Source organism: Hydra viridissima, unplaced genomic scaffold, assembly GCF_058129835.1.
Source record: "Hydra viridissima isolate aposymbiotic clone 2 unplaced genomic scaffold, HvirCarnegie_v1 scaffold_12, whole genome shotgun sequence".
NCBI classification, from domain to species: Eukaryota; Metazoa; Cnidaria; class Hydrozoa; order Anthoathecata; family Hydridae; genus Hydra; species Hydra viridissima.
The window spans coordinates 5,336,591-5,352,940 of NW_028324311.1; the positions used below are offsets into that span (position 1 = coordinate 5,336,591).

Genomic DNA, 16,350 nt, shown 5'->3' on the forward strand with positions numbered 1-16,350 from the left:
CAGCTCAAAAAAAGTTCTTAATCCTTTTTCTATTATAAGGAGTGTAAAGAGCGTCAATATATCTCTTGTGCTACGGATATTAAGTTTTTAAGTCAAGAATGCAGATTTCTAGTTGTTTAGAATTTAGTAGACAATGGTGTTTGTGTAATTTAGAGCGTCATTATGCTAGTGACAAAAATAAATGATAAGAAATATAACAAATTCTTAAAAAAATATATATTTATGGATATTGAATCACTTTATCTGTTTAAGATTTTTCATCTTCAAAATTTAAATACTCAAATATTTTTAACAATAACAAAAAATATTCAAACATTTTATGTAATAGAGTTTTAATTTAGCTAAAAAAATGAATTTACTATTTTGTTGTAACTATTATTTAGCTATAACAAAGTATCCTTTCATTAATGAAGCAAAGAAAAACTGAATAAAATATTTATCAAGAGCTCAATTCTTGCAATGGGTGTTCTATTGATGCAATGGGTGTTATATTGATGCAATGGGTGTTATATTGATGAAATGGGTGTTCTATTGATAATAATATTGATATTTGTGTGTGTGTGTGTATGGTTCTTAAACTAACCAGTTCTGCTAAGTTTTAGCGTATTAAAGATTGATGAAGCCAATAAAAATTATTGTTATTGAATTCTAGTGAGATCAAAGTTTTGTAATAAAATTATGTAATAAAAAATAAAAAAGTTAAATGTTTTTAGTAAAAAGTATAATCATTCATTTTATAAAACTTGTGTTTTTTTTTATTTTAGTTTGTTTCAAATTATACAAGGTCTATATTTCATTTAGCTTGTATTACTTTATGCATTTTGTGAGATTTGCTTTTACTTAACACGTATCATAAATCTTTCGTAGCCGGAGTTATAGAAACTTGTCAAAAATGTTTTTATTGCATTTTATCAGCACATAAAACAGGAACCATGACTTGAAGTATGACGCACGAGTATGTCGAAATTAACAAGTTAATTAAATAAGTTAAACGAAGCATATGACGGATGATGTACAACAGACGAAAATAGTATTGTCTTCACAAGTTTTTGATTACTGTTAAGGAAGTCACTATAAATACATTTTTTTTTTTATATATATATATGATTTATTTTTGTGTAACAAAAGAAAATAATAAAGATTTTTGATAATGATAGAATTAAGTACTGACAAAAGGCTTCGTCGTGAATCTGAAAAGCAACGTAATCTGCAAGAAATAAAAAAAAAAAAAAGCAAAAAAGAAACCTCTTAAGTGTGATAAATATAAAACTAAACGATTAAGAAAAACAAACAAACAAAAAAAATCAATCTCTATTTAAAATAAAACTTCTTTTTAAAATAACGCCACTTAGACCAAAAAGGTGCTAATTATTTAATTTAATAATAGAATTCTTTCGCTTTCTTTTTTAATAGGAATTATATATCAATAAGAAATGTTAAATATTTTTTAACGAAGTCTTTTTGTTAATACTTTACAAAGGAATTAAAATTCGTGTTTTTAAAATTTGAAAAAACTCTTCAAATATGAACCTTTGTAAGTGACAGACTGAAAATCCTATTGTGGTTAAAATTTTTTAAAAATACTTTAAAAGTTAAATTAATTAGAAGATTTCTAAGTTAAAATAAAATTAAAATTTTTTTTTTTTTTTAATTCCGAACATTCGCCAAGCGCGTTTTTATCTATTGTAAAACTGATTTGAATTTTATAAAGAAATCTAGGAAACAGAAATGCAAAACAGACACGTCTTAGCATCTTTTTTATAAACAAATTGTTGAAAGAGTTTGTGGGTTACAGTCTTAGGAACTTAGAGAAGTTTAGCTTTGTCCGCTAGCTAAACTGGTTTGTGATTTATAAATAATGAAAGATAAATAAAGATTACAGTATTTTAACACTTCAACAAACAAAAAATTTCACTAATGTTGTTATGTACTTATCTCTGTCTATCTCTGACAAAACAAAACATGAGAATAAGAATGTTGTAGTATATTAAAAACTAAAACAGAATTTAAGGAGAATATGACTATATAAGCACGTCAAAATCAGTATTAAATCTGTATCGAGCTGAAATTTTAAAAAACTCACAAAATTATTAAAATGATAAATCAAAAAGTTATTAAATAGATAGTATATGGTGTAGCAACATCAAAATCCGCCTCTCAGACGCCCTTGTGTCGGCCCAGCGGTCCGGTTTGAAAGTTAAATTTGGGCCGTTTTCGCCGGCCTATAATATTAATACAGATAAACACTGTGGAAAGCAATGTAGTGTAAGCCGTTGTGAAATCTAAAGGATTTAAATCTTTCTCTACCTTTGGCATCAAAATTATATACATGTTTAGTGAAATAATATAGTACAATGAGTTCTGGAACCCCTTATATTGGTAGCAAAATTAGCCTTATATCTAAGGCAAAGATACGTTATGAAGGCTTTCTTTATACAATTGATGCCAAGGACTCAACAGTAACACTCGCCAAAGGTATTTATAACGTATACTACTGTTTAAAGCATCGTCATTTAAACAATCATTTTGTTAATCTATTTTCCTGTACTCCTAATTAATTACTAATTAAAATACATTTACCCATTACATATCTTTCTGCAGCATACTTGTTGAATGCAACTATTATTAAAAATTAGTTAGAATAACATTTACTATATCTGATAAATCTAGTTATATTAATATTAAAGGACTCATTGATATATAATTATATTTATATAGGTATAAATAGCTTTATCTGTACATGACTAAATGAATTCATGCTTTTTTTAAGACTAGACTACCTTTTCTTTTTTAGTGATATCACTTGGAACTGAAGATCGAGTACCAGATAATCCAGTTCCTGCAAGAGAAGAAGTATTTGAGTATATTGTTTTTCGTGGTACTGACATAGATGATTTGCATGTTTGTGAAGCTCCTAAGCCACAAGATCCTGCTATTGTTCATGTAAATATTTAATTTGATTTATTTCTTTTAAAGTTAAGTACTAATATTCAGTAGGAGAATCTTTGTTTTTTTATAAAATTGTTCGTTTTCTACTTAAGGCTGATAATTTGTTTGCTCAGCTTAATTTAAGCTTTTGTGTCTATTTAAAAATTTAAATATCTTAACTTAACTATTGACTTCTTTAGAATGGTCCTATTCAAACACCTCATCATTCTCAACATTATCATGCCCCAGCACACACTCATCAACACCAGGGTTATAGCCCTTTTGCTCCAGGTATGCCTCCATTTGGCTATACCCCACCATTTTACAATCAAAAACCTCAGAAAACACCAAGCTTACCTCGCACACCCACTCCTGAGTTAGTCAAAGTTTCAAACAAAGTTGATAGAAGTCAGTCTAAAGTCAATAAAGATAGCCAAGACAATCGTGATAAACGAGATACTCACAAGGACAATCGTAATGAGCGCTATTCTCAAGATAGAGAAGAATACAGAGAGCGTAAAAGTAAACAAGACCGAAATGATCGTTATATCAAAGATAACAGAGAGTATAAAGAAAATAAAGATGCTAAGTACAACAGGGACTCAAAAGATTACAAGCAAAAAGAATACACTCCAAAAGAAAATCGTCCTAAAGATAACAATCAAAAAGAATCCAAAAGAGAAACTCAAGCTAATGAGCGAGATTTAGTTAAAAGAGAAATCAGAAGAGAAAATCAAGATTCTAGTAAAGAAAAGTTTCTGAATGGGACTGATGAAAAGAAACCAGCTCTAGTTGATGATAGGCGAAGAGGTTAGTACTAAAATATGCTGATTATTTGTTGATATATTTATAGAAATTATTGAGCTCTTTACTTGATATTTACTATCTTATTAAAATATCATTTCTTTTGCAAACCTTAATAACAGGTTATTATTAAATAGCGACTACACTATTTAATGCATCAAATTCTAAAATTGTGTATATTCTCCTTGTGAAGTTATCTGATTAAAACTTTTTTAAAATGAAACATTTGTTAACCCTTTATTGCACATTGTTAAAAAGAGCTGTATGATATCCTGAACTTTCAGTCATTTTTTTACTGCTACAGTTTATTTGATCGTGATTATTACATTGATACAAAAAGTAGCTAAAAATTACTTGTCTGCATCTCTAAAAGCCAACTCAAATTAGTTTGAGTATGTGCACAGGCTTGTGGAGCAGCAGTTTCTCAAAGCTCTGGCTCCAACTTTTTAAATGTTACTTCTTTCAGAATCCCAATACTTGAATTACACTTTTGATTTGTTATTACACTCTTGAGTTGAATTAAAACATGTACCAGAAAAAATCTGCACAAACATTATAAAGGATATTTATTTAACTATTGTATTTCAATATTGAATGTTATATTTTGAAAGTACATATATAAATATTATTAAATTTCACTTAAGAAAGTTTGTGAAGTTTTGTATATGAGAACACACGCACTTTGCGTTTTACACTTGACATCAGCTTTTGCACAGTCTTTAATGTTTTTGGTTTTTACATTCTCTTTTACATTGAACCTTAGTTTTCTTTTAACAAGAGCCCAATATCTTTTGATAGGAGTAGTTCGGGACTATTTTGTGTATTGAAGTGTTTTTCAATGAAATCTACTTTATGTTCTCTAAGCCAGTTTAAAGTTGTCCCAGAGTAGTTACATGATGCTAAATCAGGCCAAAATAACGGGTTACCTGTGTGTTCTTAAAAATGGCAAAAGACGTTTCTTGAGGCATTCTTTTATGTACATTTTGGTGTTAATTGTTCCTGTAGTCACAAAACAAGAGCTTCTTTTGCCACATTTACAAATTGCTTGCCAAACTAAGAATTTTTTATAATTTGCATTTATAATTGGAATTCAGTCTCTTGCAATTAGTTGCTGAATAATATTGGTATCTTGGAAGAGATCGGAAATATGCAGCACAATAAGTTTCATTGTCAATAATCAAACAAGATTTTTTAGCACATTATTTTCTTGCTTTTCTTCATGATGAGGAACTTTTTTCTTTTTATAGCCACAATTTCTCTTTACTCTTTGTATAGTGGAAGCACTTGTTTTAAATTTGTTTGCTAAAGTTCGAACAGAAATCTCCAGTTTTCTGTCTAAGGTATCTTTCACTTTTTTACCAAGATCTCGTCTAACAAAACATTTTTTCTTCCACTTCCTGATTTTCTTTTGATTGTACCAGTGTCCTTAAATCATTTCACAATGCTCTGCACTGTTCTCAAAGCAATCTGCAGCTCTTTAGAAATTGTTTTGTTTGATGCACCAGGATTTTCAACAAGAAAATGCAAAAAAATTTTCTTACTTATCTCGATTTGATGGCGTTTCAATTAAAACTAATTGTCTTAATAACAGAGTTGTTTAAATTTTAAACAACATCAATACAATGACATTTTAAAACAATTAGCTATTTAAAATGATGCACGACTTCCGTAAACATCTCATCAGATTTTTTCTGGTACATATCTTACAACTTTTGATTTGTTAGTAAAGTAAAATTTGCCTCTGGAAAGCCTGTGTGTGTGTGTTAAGGGCTTAATAAGTATATTACAGTAAATATTTAAATGTCCTCCATTGTGTTGGTTAAAAACACTACTTAACTAGCAAAAATTGTAATTTGCAACTTGAGTTTTTGTTATTCTAATATATTTTTTACATTTAAAAACTGAAATTGTAAACAAATCAGGTGAAATAAATCATTGTTATATAAAGAGTTCAAAGTTTTATGGTGAAGGTCATTAAAAATCATTGTTAACCTTCTAAATTATAAAAAGAAACAAATGTTGAAATATCATTGCTGCATATAAATTTCCAAGATAATATTTGTGAAATACCATTTAATGTTATTTATTTGGCTGGTTAGCAATCATTTAAAAGGATAAGTTATTTAAGAATTATAATACAATCAAGATAACCTTTTTATGCTTAAGCTTGATTTCAAATTTTCTAGAGTAATTGGAAAGATTTCTTAAACAATATTAGAGTAGCATTTGTTGTTAAATATAAATCCTTGCAACATTAAAATATTTACTACTGTTTGTAGCAGCTTTTATGCTTAGCCAATAAAATTGCTTTGTTCTTTTTAAGTCTGAAAATTTAAAAGACAGTGGTGGGGAAATAATTATCTAAAAGTGTTATTATAAACATTAACTTATACTTATCCCTTTAGCATTTAAATATTTACTGTTCTTAGCAAGAGCTATATTACTAAGGTTATTAACCCTTTTCCCATTTGAGTTGCATATTTGCAACAAATGATTTGCTGATAAATGCTTTGGTTGTAAAGCTTATCCACAACATTATGTTTTGAAATATTTTATATCTTACTTTGTTTATTTTGATGCAAATTAACCACAATAACATTTTCATTTGAATAATCGCAGCTCAAGAGAAGTTTTTTGTTTGGTAGTAGATCATAATCTGCCGGATAGAGGGTTAAGTTGTATTCTCTTAAGTCTAAAAGTTTAATAAATAGTAGCCATAAAATCCATATCTAAAAATGTTTTCATAAAAGTTGACTTGCATTTTCGCTTATGGATAATATAAAATTGACTTTTGCTTATCCTTGCAGCATTGAAATATTTACTGCACTTAGCAACAGCAACATTACTAAGCTAATTATATTGTATTGTTTATTTATATAAGTCTGAAAATTTAACAGATAGTAGCCATAAAATCCATATCTAAAAGTGTTTTCAAAAAAGTTGACTTACATTTTCGCTTATGGATAACATAAAATTGAGTTATGCTTATCCTTGCAGCATTGAAATATTTATTGCTCTTAGCAACACCTACAATACTTATCCAAAAGGTTCTCTTTAATCAGAAAATGTAAAAAGAAGCCTAAAATTCATATTTTTCAGTAACAACACTATAAATTAATAATAGTGTTATCATAAAATTGTATTGTCAACTTCTTTGTCTCAAACAAATTAGTTATTTTGGAAACCAAATGTAATTAATTTTAGTAAACAAGTCATCTTCCTAATAAATCAGCTAAATGATAGAAGAAAATGCTATTACAGTAATGATGTGCAATATTCTGTATGTATTAAAACTCAAAATATAATACCACAATTTGTATTTTTTGGATGTTTAATTTCATTTCCAAGTTTGTTTGTTTTTTGCTAATTTCTGATTTGTTATTTTAAAACATTTTATTGCTAATTTCTGATTTGTTATTTTAAAACTTTTTTTTTCTTTTCAAAAGTTTATTTTCTTGGATATAGAAAAAGACATTAAACAATATTACACATTACAGTTAGACTACGAACAAGTTTGTAATGAAAATTTTTTTTTCAAAACTTTTTTTTCTCTTAAAGAAAGGTAGAGTGGGATAATTTCAACTGTTCTAGATCCTGCTCTGGGCTGTGTCACTCTCCTTTTCTTGATAAGTTATTTTAATATCCATTTTAAAAAATTAAATGTTTGATTTTAAATGCAATATGTAGGTATAATCCCATATTAAAGTGTTTTTTGCTATTTTGCACGAAACATGTCGGAAGTGGGTGAAATTAATTATTAAGACATCTTTTGGCTTCTTTTCCTTCTAAAAGAAAACTACTTTGTTTTTAATACAAGAAATTAAAAAGATTGGTCTATATATATATATATATATATATATATATATATATATATATATATATATATATATATATATATATATATATATATATATATATATATATATATGTAAAGATAATGCAGTATACAGTTAATCCCATATTAAAGTGTTTTTTGCTATTTTGCATGAAACATGTCGGAAGTGGGTGAAATTAATTATTAAGACATTTTTTGGCTTCTTTTTCTTCTAAAAGAAAACTACTTTGTTTTTAATACAAGAAATTAAAAAGATTGGTCTATATATACATACATACATACATACATACATACATACATACATACATACATACATACATACATACATACATGCATACATGCATACATGCATACAGTGTTTCCAGAAAGTATTAGTGCACTCGTAATTTTTTTATTATGGACAACTTCAAATCAATATAAATTGTAAAGTAATTTAAATTTTGAACTAATTTTTTTTTTAAATGAAAGGTAAAAGCAATGAAATTAAATTATAATGTCAAATATTGTCAACCTGCTTGTTTTTTTATGAGTTAATTAGAAGTTTAATGACTACTCGGAAAAATGTCTGAAATTAAGCGTGCAAAAGTATTAGTGCACTTACAGTTTTTCAAAGATTCTAAGAAAGCTTAATATTTTATGTGACCACCTTTGTTTTTAAGGCATGCCAAGACTCTACGCGGCATAGAATCTATAAGTTTTCTGATTAGTTCTTGTGGCACGGTGTTCCACAACTCTTGGATTTGCGTTTTGAGCTGCACCAAGTTAGTGGGCTTGCTTTTTTGTAATTTGCAGTCCATCCAACTCCAAAGATTTTCAATAGGATTTAAATCAGGTGAGCGAGCGGGCCAAGGCATTAGATTCAACGGTTTTTCTTCCATGTATTGCTTTATTGAGCGTGCTGTGTGGCAAGGAGCGTTATCTTGTTGAAATTGCCAGGTGGAGTCAGCCTTGAAAATGTCCATTGATGGCTTTAAATAATCTTCTAATATCTCTCTATATCGATGTTGATTAAGGCAATCAGTGTAAAGATGCGCCAGTCCATTGCTAGATCCAGCAATGCAGCCCCAAATGCCAATTGAACCTCCTCCTCCTTGAACTTTTGATATGATAAAACGAGGATTATAATTTTCGCTTTTGTATCTCCTCGTGACAACCCTTTTCTTGCGATTAATAATTTCAAAATTTGACTCGTCCGAGAAAATTACTTTTCTCCATTGCTCTACAATCCATGCAGCTCTCTCTTTGCACCATTTTCTATGCTTGAGACGGTCCTTGATACTTAATAGTGGCTTCTTTGTTGCAAGGTATGAATTGAGGTGTTTTTTCTTCATAAGCTTGCTAATTGTTGATTGGCTAACTTGATGTGCACCCAACGCTGTATTCAGGTCTGAGGCGATTTCGGCTATGCTCATGTTTGGGTTGCGTCTAGCGAGCATAACTGCTTTATTTTCGTCCCTTTCTGACATTTTTTGGGATGACCAGAGCGACTTTTGTCTTTGACTGTTCCAAACTCATTATAATTTTTGAGCGTTGTTCTAACGCTGCACTCACTGATTTCAAGTTGACATCCGATTTCTCGATTGCTGAGACCACTTTTGTTCAGGCCAACAACTTGCCACTTTGTTTCAATTGATATGCTCCTTAAACCCATATTTTTGTTCTTGCAATTTTAAAGTTTTGACTGTATTTCAAATGATTTTCTGCCACTTCAATTTATTCCTCTTATATTTTTTATTGACAATTATTAATCAGCAGAGAGTTTTAAACAAAAATTAACCAAAAAAGTTTTTCTCAAAGGATTTAAATGAGTGTGCTAATACATTTTAAATGAGTGCGCTAATACTTTTGCACGCTTAATTTCAGACATTTTTCCGAGTAGTTATTAAACTTCTAATTAACTCATAAAAAAAACAAGCAGGTTGACAATATTTGACATTATAATTTAATTTCATTGCTTTTACCTTTCATTTAAAAAAAAAATTAGTTTAAAATTTAAATTACTTTACAATTTATATTGATTTGAAGTTGTCCATAATAAAAAAAATTACAAGTGCGCTAATACTTTCTGGAAGCACTGTATATATATATATATATATATATATATATATATATATATATATATATATATATATATATATATATATATATATATATATATATATATAATGTAGTATACAATTATAATCCCATATTAAAGTGTTTTTTGCTATTTTGCATGAAACATGTCGGAAGTGGGTGAAATTAATTATTAAGACATTTTTTGGCTTCTTTTCCTTCTAAAAGAAATCTACTTTGTTTTTATTACAAAAATTGCATAAGATTGGTCTATAATTTTTTTAAATTTGTTTTATTAAGATAATGCAGTATGTGGGTATGATTACATTAAAGTGCTTTTTAATATTTTACATGAAACATGTTGAAAGTGGATGAAATCAATTGTTTTCAAGATATCTTGGCTTCTTTTCCTTCAAAAAGGAATCAACTCTATTTTTAATAATTCATTATATTCTTAAATCAATTGATTGTGAGCTGAAATTAAAGATTCTAGGGTTAGGTCAAAAATGCTAATGCTTAATTTAAATCTTTTTGCTAAACAGACTAAATTGTAAATACTTGCAAATTAAAAACAAAAGGTGGACTGCTTACTTAAATTCCTGTTTTTATGCATTTTGCATACAGGAACTTAATTACTATGTCAGTTTTTTTAGAAAGGTAGTTAGCTAACTATTAGTATTCAATAAATGCTAATTTAAACAAATAAAATCATTTCTTTTAGTACTAGAGCTTTATGGTAATGGAATTTTTTTTTAGCTAAAATGAAGAGACTTTGTGGAATACGCATCAATTTTGCATTATATTATACTCACAGGAGTCTGCTTAGTTAGCGCAAAGACTTATAGGTTGCTAGGTTGATGGGTTTGGGTTATTTTTGTTGTTCTATGCTACACATGTTTGGTTATCAGTTATAACAGACAAGTTGTGATGTTAGTACAAACATTTCTCATACACATTTATGATTCACAGTTAAGATTTAGCAATTGGGGGTTGAGTGGTTTTCAGAAATAAAGTCTGGAGTAGTTTGGTGTATTAGGCATGTGCCAAAAATAATCTAGGTTATTGGTACACATACACTGATTCCAAAATATTGGAGAAAGGCTTATATTGACCCGGTCCTATTTAGTACGTTAACTACCATTAAATTGATAATTTAAAGATTATAGTTTTTTTGTATTGCTAATTATTTTACATAAATTTTTTAAAAAAATTTTTAATTATGGTGTAATAGGGAGCAGCTTCCGTGGTCGTAGAGGAGATTTTAGAGGAGGCAATCGAAATATCCAAAGTAATAACACAAAGTTTACAGAAGATTTCGACTTTGAGACAGCCAATGCCAAATTTCATAAGGATGAAATTCAGAAAGAGCTTTTGGGATTTTTACACAAAGTGAAAATCAAAGATGATGATGTAAGAGCTATTTTTAATGTCACAATGAAATTATCTCAGTTGATTGAGATAGATACAATGCAAAAATAATTATCAAGTTATTACATAAATAATTATCAACTAATCAACACTATTTCCTTTTTTTCTCTCTCTTTTCTCTTTCAAAAACAATTATTGGTTAATTATAATCAGGTAATAGTTGAACAGAACCATGATGTCGAAAATGAAAAATGTATTGATGACTTGGAACCCCTTTCTTCTCCTGAAAAGTTCTATGATAGCTCTAAATCTTTTTTTGACAACATTTCTTGCGAAGCTATGCAACCAAGTGGTGGAGATCCACAAGAGTGCGTTGTTTTAGTAAAATTATTGTTTTAGTAAAATTATTGTTTTAGTAAAATTATTGTTTTGTTTTATTATTGTAAAGTCTGTTAAGGAGTTTTTTTTACCTTTTGTGTGTCTGATAATACATTTGAAATTTTTATTTTTTCCTCAATATTATTATATACAAGGGTAATATATTCTTTTTGCTTTAGTGTGATGAGTCGTAGGCAAGAACGCACTTTAAATCAAGAGACTTTTGGTAGTAGTGCAGGAAACTATAGAGGCTACAAGGGTAGAGGGCGTGGTAGAGGTAGAGGGCGTGGAAGAGGAAGTCTTTTCCGTGGGCGTGGAAATGGAAATTATCGTGGTAACTCAAATAGGCCATGGGTGGATTATGAGTTTGACTATGAAGCAGCTGGAATAAGAAGTCATAACAGGCACAATCAGTTGTCTGGAGGTAAATTATTTAAGGAAATTTACTCTGATGTTTTCAAAGTAAAAATTTTACTTTTATATTGTTATTTTACACAGGGTGTCCAACAAAATTCTTAAACAAATTACTTGGTCAGTCTAAAAATTCAGATACAAACTCTTAAAGGATCTTTAAAACGTAAAAATAAAAGCTTTAATGCATACCAGTAAAAAAAAAGATTTTTTTGAATTTTATAATTTTTTTAAAGGTCTGAGTGAGTTCATAAAGTTTGTTTGTTTTTGGTATTTGGTTCTTTAAAAATGAGTTTTCTTTTATCAGCTAACTCATCTTTCTCAGCTTCAGTACTATATTTTGTAAGGTCTGAATCAAGAGACTCAACAATTCCAAAAATCTTTTTTTTTCTTCCCTCTCTCTCTCCCATTCACCTATTTCTTCATTAATTAATTTTTGCTAAGCAAGAATGATTAGTTATTTCCAAATCTTAAAGATCATGTTTGTGAAATGAACATTTTCAGTATATTTAGCTGAGCGCAAATCTTTTTTGAAATTTAAAATAACATCTTTCACTTTTTTTTTTTTTTTTTTTTTTATTACTAATTCAAATGTTGCAAGAGTTTTTAGTTCTTCTCAAACGGAAATGATTTTCTATTTTTAAGATATCAATCTTCATCAGGAAACAAAATGGCAGCAGCAGTTAACCAAACATTTATCTTAAGGTCAATAGTAAGAAGTAAAAAAAAAAAAAAAAAACAGAAGAAACTGGTGTAGTAATGTCTTGATATATTTAAAAAAATTAAACTTTGCAACCTCTAAGAAATTGGTATTACACAAACAAAAAGAACAGATTTAACTTTGGAAAGAAGTATAGTGTTGAACTTTGAACATCACAATCTTAATGATTATATATAAATAAACATCCAAGTAAATAGCTTCAACAAGCCATGAGTGTTCTATGGATTAAAAAAAATCCTAAGTGGCATATTGGTTTGACATAGATGTTTGTCCAAACCCCATGTTCTTTAAAGAAGAATGACTCAGAAATAGATATCTTGAACTATAATTAGATTTTTTTAAGTTTAAGAACCTGATAAAAAGTTTAAAAAGTAGACTGCTTATAAGTTAACCACTTTAACTTAAATTAGATTTTGAGGCAGAGTTAATGAGGAACATTGCTTTTATTCTTGATACAAAACTCCTTATTTTGAGAATATTTTATTGATAAGCTGTTGAATGACTCTTTCAAACTTTTTCAAGTTAATTTGGGTGATGTTACAGGAGCTTTGGTCAGTTTTTGGTCCAGTATTGTCCATATATTTTCAATTGGGTTCAAATCAGGCGATTGATTTGGCCACCACAGTTTCTAAAGGTTTTTATTTTTTTTTAAACCAATGGTTTCTGCTTTGTGGCATCTAGTATTCTCTTGCTGGAATGTCCATTTAGGTTATTTACTAATAAAATATTGATTCATTTTGTCATTGTATAATTTTACCCAGGGTCTATATATGATCCAACTCCAGATATGCCTGCTTAGCCTTGTATTTGTGGTGCAAGAAACCAACTATGAAACTTTTTATTATTTTGTTCATGGGCAATGATTCTATTCTTCTAATTATTTGATTTATCTCTAAATACTATTCTTCTTAGCTCATAAGTCATTCTTGAGATTTCTTTGTAAAATTTGACTTGTTTCTGTTATGGTTTTCTGGCAGCAATATGGGACCAAATCTTTTAATTAACATTCTATTTATAATCTGTCTTGATCATGTGTTACAAAAGATGTGTTAAGTTCCTGTGCTCTATCTACTAAGGGTTTTTTCTTGTACTTCATAACTTCGTATGAAAAAGGATAGTTGATTTTATATAATAGTAAAAATCGCTGGAAAAAAAAGTTCGCATGTGCCACATTTAAGAACGTTTTTTGCACCATTAGTGGTTGCTGTAAATAAAATGATGCACCATGGTAAATTTCTTTTTTCCTTTATTTTATTTTTTCTGTTAAGTTTTAATTTATATACAACAAAAAGAAAAAAGAATAACCGTCACTAATTTGAAAGAAAATTATTGCAGTTTAAACTTTAAGTATGTCAAACTTAACCAGCACTATATAGAACCATGAGTTTAAAAGGATAGCTGGGCACCCTTTTTTAGTTCAATAGTTTAATGTTAATATAACATCTTGGCTGCTTTTTAAAATTTGAACAGCATGCAAGAATTATTTATCACATTTATTATGAACGTACTCTCCTAATATAGCTTTTTTATCTTCTATTTTTTATTTAGAAAGCTGATTTGGATCTTTCGAAGCTGCTTTTTGTATATAATAATTAAGTTCAGAATATCGAATTCTTAAATGTGGCTTGATAGAGCAAAATTTTTTATGAAAATAGCTGAACACTTGTAGTTTTTTAGACAGTAATATAGTCGCTGTACCATGTGTTAAATTTTATTTATTCCTAAACTTTGCTAAGTTGCAAATCGTATTTTTGTTGAATTCGCTGTAAAAAGTGAAGTCTAAGTGAAGCTGCCATAGACATGAAGGTCTTTAAATTAGATTATAACTTTCTTCTATTACAAAGTATAACGAATTTTATAAAGTGAGAAGTATTTATATTGCATATATAAGTATATAAATATATATATATTATAATGTATTAATTTTTGGTTCGGCTTCGAGTTTTCATAGAAATATCTCAAATGTTCTTGCTTTTCTGTTTGTGTTCTTCGCTCAACCGTATGATGGCATTATTCTTTTAAGTTCTGTAGGCTGAAGTAAGTTAATTCTAAATATGGTTATAAGTTTTTTAGAGCCCTGCTTTTATTTCAGTGTCTCTGAAACAACGCTTGTGTTTTTGTACAGGTTTACATAGATTTTTTTTAAGAAATATGGATTTAACCAATCTTGTTGTTGTTGATAAATCGCACAATTAACGATGTCGTTCTTCCCTTCTATTACTTATGAATATACGTAACTGATGATTTTGAACAAAGTACAAACAAGTTCTTCCCTATCTAGCTGCAATCAAAATTGATCTTTCTGGTCTAATACATCGGTGATCCGCAGAGTGTCGATGTCTAAAAGGGAATTTAAAAATCCCTCACAAACGCCGTCTGAGAATAATTAAAAATAGTTTCAAAACTAGAACAAATACCGTGTTAAGTAAAATTGTCTACTTAAAGTGTTTTCACTTTCCTTTTGCAACATCCAAGTGTTATGAAAATTAACTGAGAGAATCTTACCGCACACAATAGCTTTGATAACATTTATCGCAATGAAAAGGAATTACACTAGATGATTTGCATCCACTTTGGTTGCATCTATTTTTTTTTCTTTTCTCGTATAAAAGTGTTGTACACCCGCTAGAGATATGATTTTCTATCTATTTTAAAACAGTAAAAACTTTTTTAAAACTTCTAGTGACATGGGTTGCGTCACAACTTATCTAAAATTAAATCCTTACTTGAACATTGTCATCGTTCTCTTTTGTCCCTTTTAAGACGTATCGGAAGCAAAGAGGGCATTGTGGTAACTGACTCTAAATGTATAAAATATTAAGTTCTTTAAAAGAATGGAGAAAATAAAGAATATATTTGAGAGTTATCTCGATTAAAATTTGATAAAATTCAAATAAAGAAAAAGGAAACAAAAACTGAATCATTAAAAATAGAAGAGAGTTGAGGGGGCATTTATATTTCCTCCCCCTCCGCCCTCCCCTAATTTCTACGACTGAAAATATTATCTTTGTTTTTAACAATGATATATTATATATACTAGATGTCTAACTTGCGGTATTTTATTGGACGAAAAGTGAAGCGGCATTTTTTGTTTACAAATTGAATCCGCCATTTGTAATAAGGGCAAAAGCTATTTCCGACGTGCGAAATAAAAGTTAAAAATGCATGTTTTTGCCCGAATTAGAAATGGTTTGCACGGCTTCACTTTTTGGATCGAAGCTAGACATCTAGTATATATAATATATCATTGGTTTTTAATGGATCATTTCAATGTTGAGCATGCGCATTCGGTTCTCAAAAATACAGAGACGCCGACAAGGTTTTATTTGAAGTGGATATTACGCACATTTTTGGGAAAACTCTCAAATATTGGTAATTGTACTGTTTCTAATTTAAATGGATTATGATTTTCCAGAATAATGCTTTAATAATGAATTCATCTTACACTCTTTATCTGCGTTTCCTTGCAGTCATGATGGATTGGTTGAAAATGTTTCAAGCTAAAACAAAATTCAAATATAGTCGTTATCAAAAAATCCAGTTAACTTTTTAGTAAACGCTTTTAATTTTCTTTATTTTGTTCATTAAGTCCTTTTAACTTATCTATGTTTTAAACACTAAACTACTTACCAAAATTTATTATTACAAAAGTCACACTTAAAAGGAAGGTAATCAAGTCTTCTACAAAACGGGCTTGAACAATGTGTTCCTATAGACATCAGATCTTTTTCTGTTGAGTTGGCCATATTTGTTTTAAGTTGGTTTGAATATAAGAAATATTTTATTTTTGTAACTTATATATCATAAAGAAATGCATTCAGTCATGGTGACGATGCAATATTACTGCTTA

At 28.7% G+C, this 16,350-nt stretch overlaps 2 protein-coding genes across 2 annotated transcripts; one reads left to right on the forward strand and one right to left on the reverse strand.

Moving 5' to 3' along the window:
• Nucleotides 1-1,714: 1,714 nt before the first annotated feature.
• Nucleotides 1,715-14,209, forward strand: LOC145194174 (protein LSM14 homolog B-like). Its single transcript, XM_080071791.2, has 7 exons — nt 1,715-2,475; nt 2,795-2,943; nt 3,129-3,738; nt 10,854-11,032; nt 11,204-11,358; nt 11,548-11,792; nt 14,049-14,209. Exons 1-7 carry the CDS (start codon nt 2,355-2,357, stop codon nt 14,054-14,056), a joined length of 1,467 nt encoding a protein of 488 aa, XP_079927917.2. The 5' UTR covers nt 1,715-2,354; the 3' UTR covers nt 14,057-14,209.
• A 449-nt stretch (nt 14,210-14,658) lies between these two features.
• LOC145194187 (AN1-type zinc finger protein 2B-like) lies at nt 14,659-16,333 on the reverse strand. Its single transcript, XM_090068247.1, has 5 exons — nt 16,131-16,333; nt 15,946-16,000; nt 15,227-15,301; nt 15,006-15,145; nt 14,659-14,840 (listed from the first exon to the last, which is right to left on the reverse strand). Exons 1-5 carry the CDS (start codon nt 16,244-16,246, stop codon nt 14,774-14,776), a joined length of 453 nt encoding a protein of 150 aa, XP_089924373.1. The 5' UTR covers nt 16,247-16,333; the 3' UTR covers nt 14,659-14,773.
• Nucleotides 16,334-16,350: the final 17 nt, after the last annotated feature.